The 16,652-nt window shown below is 34.7% G+C and overlaps 1 protein-coding gene across 7 annotated transcripts in view; it reads right to left on the reverse strand.

Annotated features, from left to right (window-relative positions):
• Positions 1-748: 748 nt before the first annotated feature.
• The window catches only part of Nphp3 (nephrocystin 3), a 36,598-nt gene continuing 20,694 nt past the window's right edge, over positions 749-16,652 (reverse strand). The window contains exons 14-28 of one of the 7 annotated variants that reach the window (XM_078043321.1): positions 15,985-16,087; positions 15,339-15,421; positions 13,836-13,974; positions 11,852-12,016; positions 10,682-10,776; positions 10,026-10,148; positions 8,636-8,825; positions 8,225-8,466; positions 6,882-6,957; positions 6,050-6,177; positions 4,949-5,189; positions 3,841-3,966; positions 3,193-3,308; positions 2,509-2,685; positions 749-2,292 (exon numbers count right to left, since the gene is read on the reverse strand). In XM_078043321.1, the coding sequence (XP_077899447.1) occupies positions 2,259-2,292; positions 2,509-2,685; positions 3,193-3,308; positions 3,841-3,966; positions 4,949-5,189; positions 6,050-6,177; positions 6,882-6,957; positions 8,225-8,466; positions 8,636-8,825; positions 10,026-10,148; positions 10,682-10,776; positions 11,852-12,016; positions 13,836-13,974; positions 15,339-15,421; positions 15,985-16,087 (2,038 nt within the window). In that variant the 3' untranslated portion in view covers positions 749-2,258. The other 6 variants (XM_078043322.1, XM_078043323.1, XR_013436524.1 and 3 more) reach the window with 6 other exon arrangements.

Raw genomic sequence — 16,652 nt, forward strand, 5'->3', positions numbered from 1 at the left:
TCTGAAGACCTTTATTTGGTCTTATACTGGTACAGCATCATGGCTGATGTCTTAACTACACCAAATTTTACTTATTTTAATTTTTTTTGGGGGGGAGGGTTCTAATATCTTTCATAAACTATTGGATTATTTTATCAGAAAAAATATGGTAAACGGTATCTCTTGCAACTTGGAGTGAATGCTTTCTTGACAGTCTGTGTGCCATGAAAACTTGTGTTAAGTAGGCAGCCAATTATGAGGAACTGATCATGACAGAATTTTGCATTAAATAAACCCAGAGTATTTGGTTAGACTTGAAGACAGTAGAGATTCTAATGTGAAAGAGGGAAAAGAAGTAACAATACTGCCTTAGCAGACTCTAACAAATCACTCTTTCATTTCTTTATTATCATCATTAATGGAAAATTAATATATGGTCTGCTCAGATTTTTTTTATGTAGTAGAGAATGTATGTATTATGGTTTTCTTATAAATACTCCCTGGATACTTAGCCCGTCCAATACAGAAAAGTCTGTACTTTTTAAGAATATATTTAAGGAAGCTTTGACTCCTCAGATCATGTTTTTTTCTGTTTTGTTTTCCTATTTCATTTTCATTGATGGATGAATTATGAATAGCAAAATTTGGTTACTACCTATTCAGTTTTATGATTGAGTTGTTTGAAAGCTATCTTTTCTACTGTCAAAGTATAAATGTGAATATAATATTCCTTTTGGAGAACCTCAAATACACATACACACACACAAGATCTCTGTTATAGCTGTGTTTTATCTTAGACATTCTCATGAAAATATATGCTTGTTAGTAATACAATAAATAGATGAAAATAGTTTTTACATTTAATTATTTTTTAAATACATAAAGTGATCATTCTCAACCAAAATTATAATTTTTGCCATCAAGTCACTGTGAATAATAATAGACATTTTTAATATTTTTTCTATGTTTTTCAAGTTCAAATTTTGGAGAAACAAAGAATAAATAAATATTAAGTTTTTTTTTCAAGGTTTTTCCAGAATACTGGTCTCATTATTTCCTAAAGCAATTTTTTTAGGCATGTAACATAATACTTATAATGCATTACTTATATTACTAAATCAGATTTTAAGCTCCAGTAGCTAAATTCTAAAATTAATTTCTGACATTTGTGAATTAATTATTTGTACCTTTCACAGCAAGGTGAATGATATGTTACAGTCATATTTTATTTTCTTTTCCCTCTGTACCTCTCCCAAAAAGGGAAATAAGGATGCTTATTAAGATGCTGCCTAATTTATTTCAAATGAAATAAAACTCTAAGGCCTCAGAGTTTTACCAATGCTTCTCACACTTAAGTGCATATAAATTACCTGGAAATCAAGCTGAAATGCAAATTATGACTTAGAAGGCAGCAGAGTCTAAATATTTAATAGGATCCCAGCGTAAGCAGCAAGGCCTTAGAGAACATTAACCAAGACCCTTGTAGAGTCACTGAAGTTCTTCAAGTTGACCAAACTACTAAATATTGATTACATTCAAGTCTTTTTATTAGCAAATTTTCAATGTATTTCTTAAGTATACAAAATGTAGCCCTGTTATATAAACTAGAGTGGGAAAGTAAATTGCACTTTTATTTTAAACAGTGAAGTATGATTTTTACATTTTTCCTTTACAACTAATACATATTAGAATCTCACAAATGTTAACATTGATGAAGATTTTACTGAGTATAAATACATAAGTGGTATAAATAAATCCGAATGTGGCAATATTTACAAAATCTATAAAAATATTTAATTTTTAGTATAAAAATGAATTTGAGTATGAGGTAAATGAGACAAGTTCAGCTGTTCAAGAAAGATGACAGAATGCTAGGTCCACTTTGGGGCAAGATCAAAGAATAGTGAAGAGTTAGCCTGTTATTACTGCACAGAGGACTCCAGACACTACAGATGTATATAACACAGTCATGAAAAATGCATAATGTGGAGAACACAGAAAGGAAGGTGATTGGCCTGTCAAGGTAAAAGGCAGAATAAAAAAGAAAAACACAGCAATCAAGAATTCCTATAATTAATTTGAACGCAATTCAAACATTTCATAAACATGATCCCTTTATTCGTTTTCTTTGAGGTAGAGGATTAGGCCAGACCACTGCTGAGAAACAAGGAATGGCTGGAAAGGCTCAGGTGGCTCTTGAGAGATGAAAATAATCTTGGAGTTCTTGATTCCCCACCAGCTCTCGGTGAACAGAGACACATCTACTCACAATCCACTCCTCACGTAGTCTTAGAATGGGAATGTGTCTGTGCCCTTGGATCACATACATTAGGAAAAGTAATTATTTTAATCAACTTAAACAGATAAAATTATGACTCAAATATAGTCCAATTCCAGACAAATACCAGTTAAATCATAGAGTAGTAAAAATAAATTTTCTTACCAACATTTTTAAAAAATTTTAAATTCTAATGTTCCAAATGATAATTATTTTATCCTAAGGTATATAACTATAATTGCTGCTGTCACCTTTGTCCTCGAGGAAGGAAAACATTAGGAGAATGAGTGGTTTTTAAGCTGAACGTGTCTCCACTTGATGAATGTCTTGAAGGAGCTTTGCCCCCCAAAAGTGATGTTTCTGCTTCTTTTATCTCCATGGCCCTTTTGTACAGTTCAGCAGCTTTTTCAAAATCTCCTTCTTCGTAGCTTTGAGAGAGAAAAAAAATGAGAACATAAGCTCCTAACAATTCTAAGTGACCTTGAGATAGAAAACAAGCTGTGAACATTTGCTTCTTCCCCCTCTTTTTGCAGTGTTCATGTTCTGTGGACTATTTGCTTCGGTGTCTCATTCACACCATTAAGATCATATTGTAGTGCATTCAGTGAAAGTGCTCAAGGAAGTTCCTATATGCATCCTGAGATATGAGCAAGCAAAACTCAGTGTGCTTAACCGTGAATGGGCTCCAAGGATAGCAAATTTGCTTGTTTTTTCCCCATTGCCAGTTAGTAGCAAAAGTAAACCATCCAATTTGCTATGATACACTCTCATTTTTGGATATGACTTTAGTTTCTCTTGAGATAGAACAGCAAAAAATCACCCCTCTTGTCTCCAAGAAAGAACATTCAGCAATAAATATTTTGTGGTGCTCTGTGATGAGTCAAAACTATTCTAAAAGAATGGGTATACCTGAGGAACGTGAAGAAGATTCTTACCTAAGCACAGCTAAGTTTTTTAATGTTTCTCCAACTCGAGGATGCATCCGACCCAGGCTATCTTCATAAATCTTTAATGCTCTTTCATATAATGGCAAAGCTTCAATGTGTTTTTTCTTATTAAAAAAAAAAGTAATGTACACATAAACACACTGGGTTTCTGAAATTACTATTAATGCTTTTTACACTAAGTTGATCTATTTTGGTAAGCACTTTAAAATGAAATTTATCCTTCAAAAGATATGAGTAAAAAGATTTAACTTATTAATATCATAAAGGGAGATGCAGTATAACAGAAAGTTATATATATAGGTTTTCAACCTGGTCTGGTAACCATTTGACCTTAACCTAACAATATAAATGCAAACCTGTTTCTTTATTACCTAGTGGGTAGATACTATAAGCTTAAAGATAATATTCTACAGACAACTGTAGGAATCTCCAGAATTTAAAAAATAAGCCTATACTCAACTTTACACTCAGGGTTTTACACTCCGAAGGGCACCATCTTACAACTCCAACTTCAATAATTTCTCAAGTATTAAAAATGGAAGCATTAAGTAGAAAATATGACCTTAAATTTTCATTAGTTCATGCTTATCTATATTTTAAACCTTAAAGACATAGAGTTGAAATGTAGGAACTTACCATTTGACAATAAAGAACTGCTAAGTTCACCAAGGCTGTTGCTACGCTAGGGTGCTTTGGGCCAAAGGATTTCTGCCGAATTTCAACAGCCAACTCATACAAAGGTACGGCTTTGTCAAGTTTCCCCTAAAAAACAAAAGTATCATCTAACAAAAATATTAAGGCAATAATACTATCTGATCAGAACTTCCTCCTCAAATACAACTATGTTTTAAACAGTAATCCTGAGGAAAAAAGTCTCAGAAGAATTTTTCTCTGATTTTAATGGTCAAGTTTGTAGATAAGTGAAAAATCTAATAGAATATGTAAGTAAAGTTATACTGAATATAAAACAATTGACAATTTGGAAAGCCCTTTAGGCTCATTTATTATTATTCATTGTTTATAGTGAAAGAAAATATTCTAACTAGACCTTCTTACTGAACTTATTTAGAAATGGTATCAGAATAAAAACTCACTTCTAACCAAATCGCTTCCAGATTTTTCTAATTATTTCCTTCTACTGGAAAGTTGGGCAGATACAGCAACAGTGTACCCTTATTACTAACCATCTATTCAGTGCCACCAGCACCAGCCAGGGTGCCACAAAGTCTAAAGTTTACATAACTCTACCTGTACTCATTAGAAGCAGACTTCTCTGGTGGTGTTTTGGAGAACAGATATAAAAATTTCAAACTTTGCTCCTATGGCAAAGAATGGCTATGGATGTAGGTAAAGTCAAGAAAGTGAAACAAAATGTTTATTTAGTCAACTATCAAGATATTTCCTGCATCCTGACAGCTGGGTGATTTGCTGTTTATGGTGTTTTATACAACAAAGATAGTAATGGTGAGATGAGATTTTAGAACTTCTGAAATGTAATCTAAGCTTCATTTAGAATAATGAATGGATCTGTATTTGGAATATGTTTTCACAAAATCAAATCAGTACCTTAATTAAGTATGAAATAATATTTTTAAATGTATAAAACAGTTCTATAGATTAAAAATTATAATTAAAAAACTCATATAAAATAGTCTATCCGCCAGAAGACAAAATGATTTGCTGATAGTAATTGTGGCTTCATTGGTGTATTATAAAACATGTAAGAATGGCAAGGATTACTTACTGTTTTCTTATACAAGATTGCAAGGTGCTTCACTGTATACGCCAAAGAAGGGTGATCTGGAGCCAAGGCTCGTTTCCGAATATCTAAAGCTCTTTCATAAAGCTCTTCTGCTTTTTCATACTGTTTCTTTTCATTGCACAGAGCTGCCAGATTATTCAGAGACTGGGCACAGTCTGGGTGATCTGGTCCTAGAACTCGCTCCCTCATTTCTAAGGAACGCTTCAGAAACTGGTCAGCGGTTCTAGGAACAAAATCCCAAAGTGGTTTAAACAGCTTATTCTCTGGAAGTCAGAGTCCTGAGCCCTAGTGAGGTGGAAAATTGGATCATTTTTTTTTTATTAGATCCAAGTCAAGGTGGAGGATTCATCTCAAAAATCCTTCCTCTCCACTCTTACTCCCCATCCCCTCCAGTCCTTTGCTTCCTGATAGTTTAAGTTCATAAAATATCTGGATGATTGCCCCGTCATTTCTGCTGAAAGACAAACTCACAAATAATTTCCATAACAATTTCTTACATCTTTACAATTATTAGACCTACATCAAATAAAATATTTTGGCATTCATTCTTTCTTTTTGGAGATTATCCAAAATATTTGTTAATAGAAGAAACTTCTATGAGATGGGTTGAATATTTGTTGCAATTTATTGGCATCCAAAGTTTTAAATTTGTTAGATGTCTGTATCATATAAAGAAGTAAAAAAAAATCAACAAACTTTTTTTCAAAAATTATAAATATAAATGCCATTCAACTTTTTTATGTCCAAATAAACTAATGAATAAAACTAGCAGCTATCTACCTTCTTTGATTTGTTCTTCATTAGTTCCAAGTTTATTCTGTAAGTTCTAATGACAAATATTATACAAACTCACTTTTCATACATATATAAAATGCACTAGGGAAGCTACAGAATCTTTAGTTTGGAAGCAATGTGACATAGTTAAAGAAAATTCAGTTTTAAGTGTGTATATGTTCATAACCTAATATCATAAATGAAATCTGTCAAGGTTTTATCAATTTTGCCTAGCTTTGGACTTGACAGTCAAAACAGCTTTGAATCAAAGAGACAAAATATTTTAAATATTAATACCATGGTACTTACTCCAGGTTATTTTGAAGATAGTAGAGAACACCCAGTTCATTGAGGGTCCGGGCATTATCAGGCGTGTCCTTACCTAAGGTAAGCTCTTCTAACTGCAGGGCCCGTCTGCGTAGAAGGGCAAATCCATACTGGGACAAACATAAAAAATTAAGACACGATCACTAAGTGCCATCTTTGATTCTGAAACCACACACTGGGGTCCTAAAAAGTCCTTTCTCCTCCTTTTCTCTTTAATCTATCTGGCAATTATTTTAAATAGCACACAGAAGTAGTCTAGTGGTTATTAAGAATACATGTATTTCCACAGGGCATCACGGTCTCAAATTCATTAAAAACTATTTTGTGAAAATTATTATGAGATATTTGGGGAAAGATTATCTTAAAATGCTCCAGAAAAGATCGGAAAACAGAGATAACCTGCAGATATTTACCAACCCCACTGTTAAACACTCGAATATCAAGTTCTTAAAAAGACACATAGCATTTTACAACAAACACACCGTATTTTGATTTTATTAGCAACTCAAAAAATAAATTTTTTTGTGTGTGCTCTAGGAGAAGAATTCCTTTGCATCTGAATCTAACATAAGATACTGATTAAATCTGTTTAATCTATCATGCAAAAGAATCAAAGTCTAGCCTTCATTTGAAGCTTCCACTTTAAAATTCTACTAAGCTATAATATTTAAATATAAATAAAAAAATGTTAAGAGCTTTTCTGGAAATCCCATTAAAATCTAAAACTCTTAAAAAATGTGAGATTTATGCATTTATGATATTCAGAGATCTTTTCCTTTGGTTCAAAATTCAATGTAAAGAAATCTCTCATTACCAAGTTGCCTTTTCTCCTTGTAGCTTTCTGACGAATCTTAAAGGATTTTTTCCTAAAATGTTCAGCTTGTTCATATCTTAAAAAAGAAAAAAGTATGGTAAGTCCAAAGATGTGTACTCCACGTATTCTATTTCAGTGAAATGAAAGCACTCCTTAGATAGCATGAGACTTTTTTGGGAGATTAAATATAATAACATTCTAGTGATAGTCATATGCAGTTCAAAATCTTTAATGAAACTTTCATTAGGTCTAAAAAGCAATATAAATCTAATTCTCAGAGTAGTTGATATTTTGTTGTTTTTAACTGATTTAACTCATTCTGAATGTCCAAAGGGCAACTTAACTAAATAAAAGGCCAAAATAACACCTTTCTTCTGCACAGGCTAATTTTTGGTTAAATATTAATAAAATTCACGTAGATTTGGGTGAATATTACTTGTAGAAGTGAAAAGAAAAACTTCCAATATGTCTCACATAGGATGGAGGAACCTAAGTAATTTCTGATAGAGGAAGCAATGTCACTCTGGGTGCCTAATTGATATGACAGTTTTTTTTTTGTTGTTGTTCTGGGAATTGCACCCTGGGATGCCCTACCACTGAACTACATTCCAGCCCTTTTTATTAATTATTTAAATTTTGAGACAGGGTCTTGCTAATAAGCTGCTGAGGCTAGCCTTGAACTTGCCATCCTCCTGCCTTACCCTTTGGAGTTGCTGAAATAACAAGCTTGTGCCACTGCACCTGCCGGAAAGCTTTTAAAAATCTTTGTTTTGTTTTCCCAGTGCTGGGGATGGAATGATGGTCCTCACATAGCCTAGGCAAGCACTTTACCACTGAGCTCTACCCTAAGCCCTGAAACCTCTTTATCATACCAGGGATTGCAAACTTTTTCTATAAAGGGTTTGATGGTGTTTTAGGCTTTGTGAGTCCCTGGTCTCTGTTGCAACTAAGGAATTCTGCCACTGAGGAATGAAAAACACAGAGATGATATGTAAATGAAAAATGTGGCTGCATTCCAATTCCAATAAACCTTATTCACAAAACTGGACTTGGGCTGTGGTCAACAGTTTCTGCCCCTGAGTTAGCAATGCACTCAAAGAGCGTAAATCCAGGATTTGAACCCAAGATCATACTCCAAAGCCCATGCTTTATCTTTCATACATCTTCAATTAGAGATGAACCTGTAGTTCTAAGCTTCTCTATCTACCCCATGATGTTCCAGACCAAGAAATATTATTTGACATGACGCACACAGGGTAAGGAAATGTACACAGCAAAGCGGACCACGTAAGTACATTAAAACACTGTAGTTCTCTTTATGACATCAGAGAACTACATCTTACTTGTTTTGCTTCTGGTACAAAGTTGCAAGTGCCTCCAGTTCACGAGCAGTGTGAGGATGATCTGCACCATAAGCATTTTCTGAGATTTCCAAAGCCTGTTTATACAGTTGCTCTGCATTGCCAAACTTCTTCCATTGCACGTACACACTTGCCAGTTGGTGGAGGGACTGGGCTACTCTTGGGTGATCCGGATCTAAAGCTGTCTCTCGAATTTCCAGAGACCTCTGCAAAGGCACCACAGCCTGGGGAGAAAGGTGAGAGGCTCATGTTGAAGAGAGAAAGGCTGCCAGACAGAGCTGTCACCTGATTCATGGTTAAAGAGCTCAGCACCACAGGGAAAACTGCTTCACCTCCTCGGAAGGACAGAGTGAACATGAAAACTGCCCACGTCTGCCTTCCTGGGGAGGTTACCTGACTGAGAAGGCCAAGATCCTTGAGAAATCGCCCCAGGGTTTCATAGAGATCTGCTAGGCAAATCATGTTCTCCTCTCCTTCGCAGTTTTTCTCGTATTGCTTCAACGAGTCAAAGTATTCTGTTGCCATTGCGCTCTTGTCTTTGCCAACATACTGCCAGTAACTCAGCAACTCAGCAAAGTGTCCTCTGTTCCAACAAATAACAGGGATTTAATGAAAAAGCAACCTTAAAAGTCCCCTCTAGAGGGAAAATACCAGAATTCATGCCACACTTCTGACAATTCACAAGCACAGTGTAGTGAGGTCAGATCTGTCGACAGGTGTGTGCTCTTGAGCAGGCTGGCTGACCTCTCAAGTCCCATTCTCTCACTACCTGCCCTGGCTGTTGCCCTAAGGACATGACTGGCACTCTATGGTGTTGGCTGTCATCATGAATTCATCATGGTTACTCACCAAGGGAAATTTATTTGGATTTCTTTTAGACATTTTATGTTATGCAGTCAACTGAATTCACTCCAAAAATTATTTTAAATGGTGAAAATTGGAACAGAAGAAACTAACAAAACCATTAAGCAAACTGCCACAGAGTATCCACTTTGTATTTTTGTAAAGCTACTGAGTAATAAATATAGTCTTATTCATTTTCAGATATTCAGAAAAATGGGAGAGCTGGAGAGCTAAGGAACGAATCTGATTTCAAGGGAACTATGAGAAGTGGGCATGCAGATCAACAAAGCAATTTAAGAGAGCTCACTCAGGAGCAAAACAAATTATGCTATTTTATGAAAACATTCTACATTTCTAAGTGAAGTAGAAAAACCTTTGTGAGGCTTATAAGTCAGAACTCTGGCTCATAAAAAGGTAGTTATGCCACTGACCAACTCAAACATATCAAAAGAAACAAGCAGGATACACTTATGAATAAATTCGACACAAGTTAGATGTGAGTTGGGGCCAGGTCTGGTTTGAGATACCTGAAGGGCCTGAGAAGGACACATCTTGAATGACTTCTCTGGGTGATGTAAATAATATTAAGAATAAGATACAAAATTGTCCCATGATCCTTCCAGATCTGATTTTCCAAAGCAGCCATACTAAAGTGTTTCCCTCCCAAAGAAAGCAGATCTCACAGCACTCTGCAAACTGTCTCAAGTTTTCTCCCATGCTATTTGTTTTTCAGGTACCACTGAAACTGGACTGATTTTTATTGACTGATTTGTGGTGCTAGGGATGGAACCCAGAGCCTTGTGCATGCCAGGCAAGCACTGTGGCTCAGTGTGGCCTCCACAGACTGATTTTTAAATTAAAAATGCCTTTTTTTTCTTTGTTAAATGGAAGGACTGTTTAAATCTATCCTTCTGGGAGAGATGTTCTAGAAGCTTCTCACCTTTTGTAAAGGTTCTGAGATACGAAGAGGTTGAGGAGGCAACCATGCAGCTTCTGTTTACTTCCCTGCTGCTGCAAAAGCCAAGGGAGCTCATCTGCAATCCTCCAGGTCACTCTGTCCTGGCTGTCGGGAGAGAGGAGACAACGCTGGACAACAGCTTTCACAAGGAGAGTGCTTTAAAAAGACTTCGGGCAAATGTTCAAGGAAGAAAAATACATTAAACATCTATCTCTAAGTATGGCCTAATCCTGAGACTGGTCAAATTCAGAAACTTCACCAACATAATTATGCAAACAAACATGAGGTATTCAGGACCATCCACCAAATTCTTCCTTGGACCTCTAGGGGGAAGGAGATAAAACTCATTGAAAGGCATTAAGAGGAGTCAAACCCCCGAGTCTATAAAACCCTTTATTCTAAAGGTATTTTCCTAAAACTGAACTATTTTTAAAAACCTTCAATAGACCTGAATATACACAGAGAGATACATACTTTTTACTTAAGTTGAAACCTTTAGCATGATATTAAAAGATCTTACAAGATCATCTTTTATTCTTTTTGTAATAACTACATTTTTATACTTGAAGAGAAATAAGGACACAAAGAAAGAATGTGTTGCCAAAGTTACAAAAAAACAATATGGACATTCATAATACCTTAGCTGTGAGGTGAAAAAGCTAATTAGCTTTTGCCTATATGAAGAAATGGTAGCAGGACCGTCCATGTACTCCAGTCTCACTGTTTCCCAGGCCTAGGCAGAAAATGCTGCATTTTAAGTTAAGTAACTATATATCTAATAATTAATTTGTAAAAGGAATATACTTTTATCATTGTATAATAGAAATGGCATTAGAATATTTTTAAATTCAGGATATATTTATGTGACACATTTAGAGTAAAAATTCCTATACAACTACTTAAGAACTCCAAACAATTTAGTTCAAACTTTTAGTTAACATATTAAAAATCCCAAAAAAGTGAAGTGAAAAGTCACTAAAAAGAGTTAAATTATATTCAAGGGTTACATAATAAAGGAGAAGGCTCTGAAATTACAAACATTTCACATCTATAAATATAGTACACTCAGAAGAAAGACTTCATTTGCATTTGCACACATATACAAATCAAGCGTGGCATTGCATATTGATTAGAATATGAATCCATAGTTCCTTAAGATTTACTATGATGTGCTAGACATCAAATCTACCACCTCTCAAGGATCACGGACCATCTAACTTCTCCTTATAACCCTATGATAAAGTGGAAGTCTCCCAAGGGCTTAGGACTTGCTCAGAGTCATACAGCCACTAAGCCTTGAAGAGCTGGGTTAGGAAGGGAGTCTGACTCCGAGCCCCAGCTCATGACACATAACCATACTAGCAACTCAATAAAATATAAAATTGAAAAAAAAAACCTTTTTTCATTTCCAGAAAGAAACCTCCTTTTTGTTTTGTGTTGATTTTTGGTCTTTTGTGACTCGTTTTCTTTCTTTCGAGTTTAAAAATTTTTATTTTTATCATGGTTAAAAACACTTAACATGAGATCTAGACTCTTAATAAATTTTTAAGTGTATAATACAGTGTCATCAACTTTATGGACAATATTATACAGGGAATCTCTAGAAATGAATGCATCTTGAGATATGACTCTTCAAAATAAGAGTTGCCTCATAATAGTGGATAATTTTTAACCTAAAGTCATTGCAAAAAATAATTTTATTTTATAACTGAAACATCAAACTAACCAGTATAATATAAAATAGAGCGACATATTGACATTTATGAGTAAAAAAAATCCTATTAAAAGATGTTTGAAATAACACTTACTTGGAGATGTTGAAACCTGAGCAAGCCACAACCATATGTCAACAAACACATTTTGTGTAAACTGTGAATAAGGGAGGTCAAGACAGCCCAGGACATCTCAGGATAGAGTTCCATCAATTCTGATTCACTCACGCCATTGTGACTAACATTGACAAGGCAGAGAATCTAGATAGAAAAACAAACAATAATCACAAAGTAACTAACAGTCATTACATTTTCTCTAATTCCTGTAAGCTTATTAATATTTCATCCATACTTACAAATGATTTAATAAATCAAGAAGCAGAGTTCTTACGATAAAATATGCTGCCCAAAAGGCATTAATTAAGGACAAGGTAGTATATGTATATAAAGATGTATAAAATCTGGCATCCAAAGATCACACATATATAGAAAAAAAAGTGAAAATTGGAAGTGCATGAAATAGATTATTATTTTAATGATATTATTTTAATGACATTATTATTCTAATGACAGAATTCCAATTGGACAGCAGGAAAAATAACCCTGCTCCTACAAATGCCTATGAACATCACACAATATATAATAGGAAACCAAATCAGAGGGACAGGTGCTGAGATGCTGCCCTGGAGGAAGGGGAGATAGAAGCAGTCCCAGTGACTTAGAGCTTGGGGGTCACACCACCCTGGGGTGTGACAAGGAATGGGAACTAGAATGCCTATCAATTCTAGGACCTACTCTCTGTGTGAAAGGGTACAAGAGGAAAACATGAGACATGGAAAGAATACAAGGAAGCTCATTGGTAAAATGAAAAGTCAAAACCCCAGGAGCCACCAGGCTGGGAAATTCACACACACAAAAAAAATGGATCCAGTTTTGAATTATAAGAGCTCAGCAAGGTGGTTAGATATAAAATAAATTTCCAAAAAATCAAAATTGAATGTATTAACCAACAGTAAAATACTATTTAATTATAAAGTATTTATAAACAAAAACTTAATAGATTTGTAGGTTCTTTAGGCGGAGGAAGATAAAACATTGAAAGGATTAAAGCAGATGACTAAATAATGGAGAGTCATCTTTCCATCCAAGGGAAGACTTTTATAATCATATTCTCTACATTCCATGCCATTCTAGTTAACATCCCAAAATGAGTTTCCATGGAGTCAATTCTAAAAATATATAATAGCAAATTAGCTAAGACCATTGTAAAGAAGAATAACAAAAGGGGATTTACCCAACCAAGTAACAAAGCTTAAAGTTCTAATAATTAATACAGTGTTGTAATGGCAAAGAATAGGCAAATATGGCCCAGAAGAGCCTAGAAACAGATTGACATTCATACATGAGCTTGATTTTTGTCAGGGAGTATTCCAAATCAGCAGAAAAGATGTACTAGTTAGCCATGCCTATGACAAAAGATTAAAAAATAACTCACACAATAAACAAAAATAAATCCACATGAGATAAGGATTTATACAAGAACTATAAAACCTTTTCAAGGAAATTACACACACACACATGCTTTAATAACAGCAAAGCATTTTTTTTTTAAAAAAGATACAAAAAGCCTAAATAAACCATAATGGAAATTGTTGGTAAATTTGATTTTATCAAAATAAAACTTTCAATGAATTAACATCCTAAAGTTGAAAGACAAAAGACACTAATAGGAAAAAGGCATTTATTTAGAACTCCTACAGACCAATAAGAGAATGACCAAAAAATCAAACAAACAAACAAAAAAAACAAAATAACAAAAAAACCAACTAAAACATTGGTAAAGTAAAGGAACTGGAAATTCATATAAGAAGAAAGAAGGATAATAAATAAATGTGAAAAGATGAGAAACCCCAAAGATAATCAGGGAAATACAAATTTTCAGCAAGCCTGCATGGCTGCCAACATTCCTATGTATATGCTTAAAACATATGTAAGTACAAATCAGAAAAGAATTATCTACTTCAATTCGATTATAAACAAGACCAACTAGCCTTCTTTTTCCAAGCTGACCACACTTTACCTGTCTCATTAGCTCTTTGTCCGTGTCGTCTGTCATGGACTCCTTGATGGAGCGCAGAACCAGCCTGTACAACGAAACAGTGTCCTGGCACTGGAGACACTCATGAAGGATCTTATCTACACCACCTGCTCTCCCAGCACTGTTGGAATGGAGAAGAGATTTGATTCCTTATAGACAGCCAACATCTGTGAAAAATCTAGGGTGAAGACAATGGTATCTCTATTTTTTTTTTGTACTATAACTGATAACAGGAACTGAATAAAATACAATACAGGAAAATGCTAATTTTATGAAGCTACTAGAATCATCAAGTTTATTTTAGCATACCACTTAATTCAGTCCAGTAGACATAGGCTGAGACTCCCTACATTTCAAGAAATTTCTATGCGCTGTGCAACATAAAACTGAATAAGACATAGTTCTTATTGTTCATAAACTACCTACATACAAGATGCAGGGAAGGAAATAAAAGTACTGTTAGTAAGTTAGCCATGCAAATGAAATTTATGTAGATCCAGAATTTTTAAAACATCAGGCTAATAAACTAAGGAAAATCAGTGAAGAGAGGCATTTGTTTTAAAATACCAATAATTTTTTTTTCAAAAATGAAGATGTATGAAGGAAAGAAAAACATGATCCCTAGTTCCTGTTGAAGTATATTCTAATAAATACCATGAGATCTGTGTGAGAAGACTTATACTCTGAACTGCACTCACTGTACTGCTGATGTTCATGGAAGCAGATTTCCAGCTGCACTTGAACCGTGGGAGGGACGGTGGAAATGTCATGCATGATTTAAAGCTTCAGAAGATTTTTTTTTCATTCAAATTTAGTGCTTAAGATGAGAATGTGGAATTAAGAGACAAGAGTACTAGATTCAGTGTTTGAAAATAAGAGTTGTGCTAGAATTATGATATATTGTGATGAATGCCAAAAAAGTTATTTTTTAAAAAAATCTCTGGCCGAGGACAGATAATGTAGAGGCTATCCTGAAGAAGAAACAAAAGTAGTAAAATGTTCTAATGGTTACTACAAGCAGACACTAGAACAGAAAAACTACTGTATGACAACATGTTTATCAGGATTTGAGAATCAAGACAATAAAAATTTCTGCCTGCATACTGATATTCCAAGAAACCTGAAACAATTCTTATATCTCAGACGTCTGCACCACTTTCCCAAAGCTAGGGGCCTCTGCAGGTGGCACAGAGCACTGATGGGTGGCTCTAAATGAGGGTGAAGAGGGCCTTCTTTTTGCAACCCAGTGGGGAAAGGGTTAGGGTGATAAAAATTAGATAAATTTATCATCGAGTTCCCATAATTCACAGGCTACTCAATCTTCAGCAGTCAGCCACATTGTGTCACAGAGGGTTAGTGTCACCATTAGAATAAGCAGAAATCTGGCCCAGGAAATTGTTTAAGGAGCAGCCATCAGTTCACAGAGTGAGGAAATGCTCTGCAGCAAACACAAAACACACAGACTGGGACACGGCCACCACTTACCGTGCCATCATTTTGCCAAAAAGGGTGATGTAAAGGGCATTGCAAGTCGTAGCAGAACGACAATGTCGTTCTAATTTCTTCTCCTGCACCAGTTTCCCCCAAAAAACAAAACAAAAATACAATAATCACCCTGGAATTCATCGGTCATCACTACTGAGCAGGTATCCCAGCAGAAATAGCACTTTTCTGCCATCTCCTTGGGGACATCACTGCAGGCAGCAGAGGATCCCGGGCTATGGTCAGGAGGCAGCCAATGTGAAAACATGATTTTGCTTTTCAAATACTTGCTTAATATTAAACAGTACTCCTTAAGACCAGAATCTTTTCATCACTTTTTCTCTGTCCTAAAGAATCAATGCATTTACCAAAGCAATTGCTAGATTTCAATTCTCTATAAAAATGAGCCCCGATATTGAATTTTTTTCTAAATTTTTCTTCTTAGTTATAGATGGACACAATACCTTTGTTTTATTTATTTATTTTTATATGGTACTGAGGATCAAATCCAAGGCCTCACACTTGCTAGGCAAGCACTGTACCACTGAGCTACAAACCTCTCTACATATTGAATTTTAAGTCTCATATAAGATATTTTATAGGAAGGCTGACACAGAGTGAAAACAGTATCAAAATTAAAAATACATACCTGCTCTTTGCTCAGTTTAATGTCTACAGAGTGGCATTCTGCAATTATAATAGATTTTGCATCTTTTGGATTTAAAGGATCAAGATGAAGTGTAGGCCACAACCTTTGGTTTAAAGAAAAGTAAAATTCAAATCATTCAACAAGAACAGTAATCTACCCACAGTACAATTAAAAACCATGAAGGAAATTGACTTTTTATTCTGCTTTTATAAAATAAGTGAAGTTAATCTCTGTTAATCACATCAAGGAAAACTATTACTTTGATTTATTCTAACATGTATATCATTACAGCAATTAATCACCACAGAGTTCTATACATGGTATATATATATATTAGACAACTAAGTGGTAAAACATTTCTAGTTCTATGTTCTGTGCCTTTGGTAAAACTAAGCAGAGGCATCGGTACTTATGGGAGCAGTACAAGACACAGTCTTTGTCCACAAGTACTTATAAAGTGACTGGAATTTAATTGCTACAATATTCACTTTCAATATGGTAGCAAAAATTGTTTTTTGGGTGTGAGAAAAATCTCATTGTTTTGTACAAAGCACAAATACATACACATATCTGCTTATATATAAAAACTGATAATATATGTGTAATACACAGTATTTTCTTAGGAAGCAGAGATTAGAAAAAAAAATTTCTATGAGAATTCTTAGGGG

This window comes from Ictidomys tridecemlineatus, chromosome 3 (assembly GCF_052094955.1).
Source record: "Ictidomys tridecemlineatus isolate mIctTri1 chromosome 3, mIctTri1.hap1, whole genome shotgun sequence".
Classification (NCBI taxonomy): domain Eukaryota; kingdom Metazoa; phylum Chordata; class Mammalia; order Rodentia; family Sciuridae; genus Ictidomys; species Ictidomys tridecemlineatus.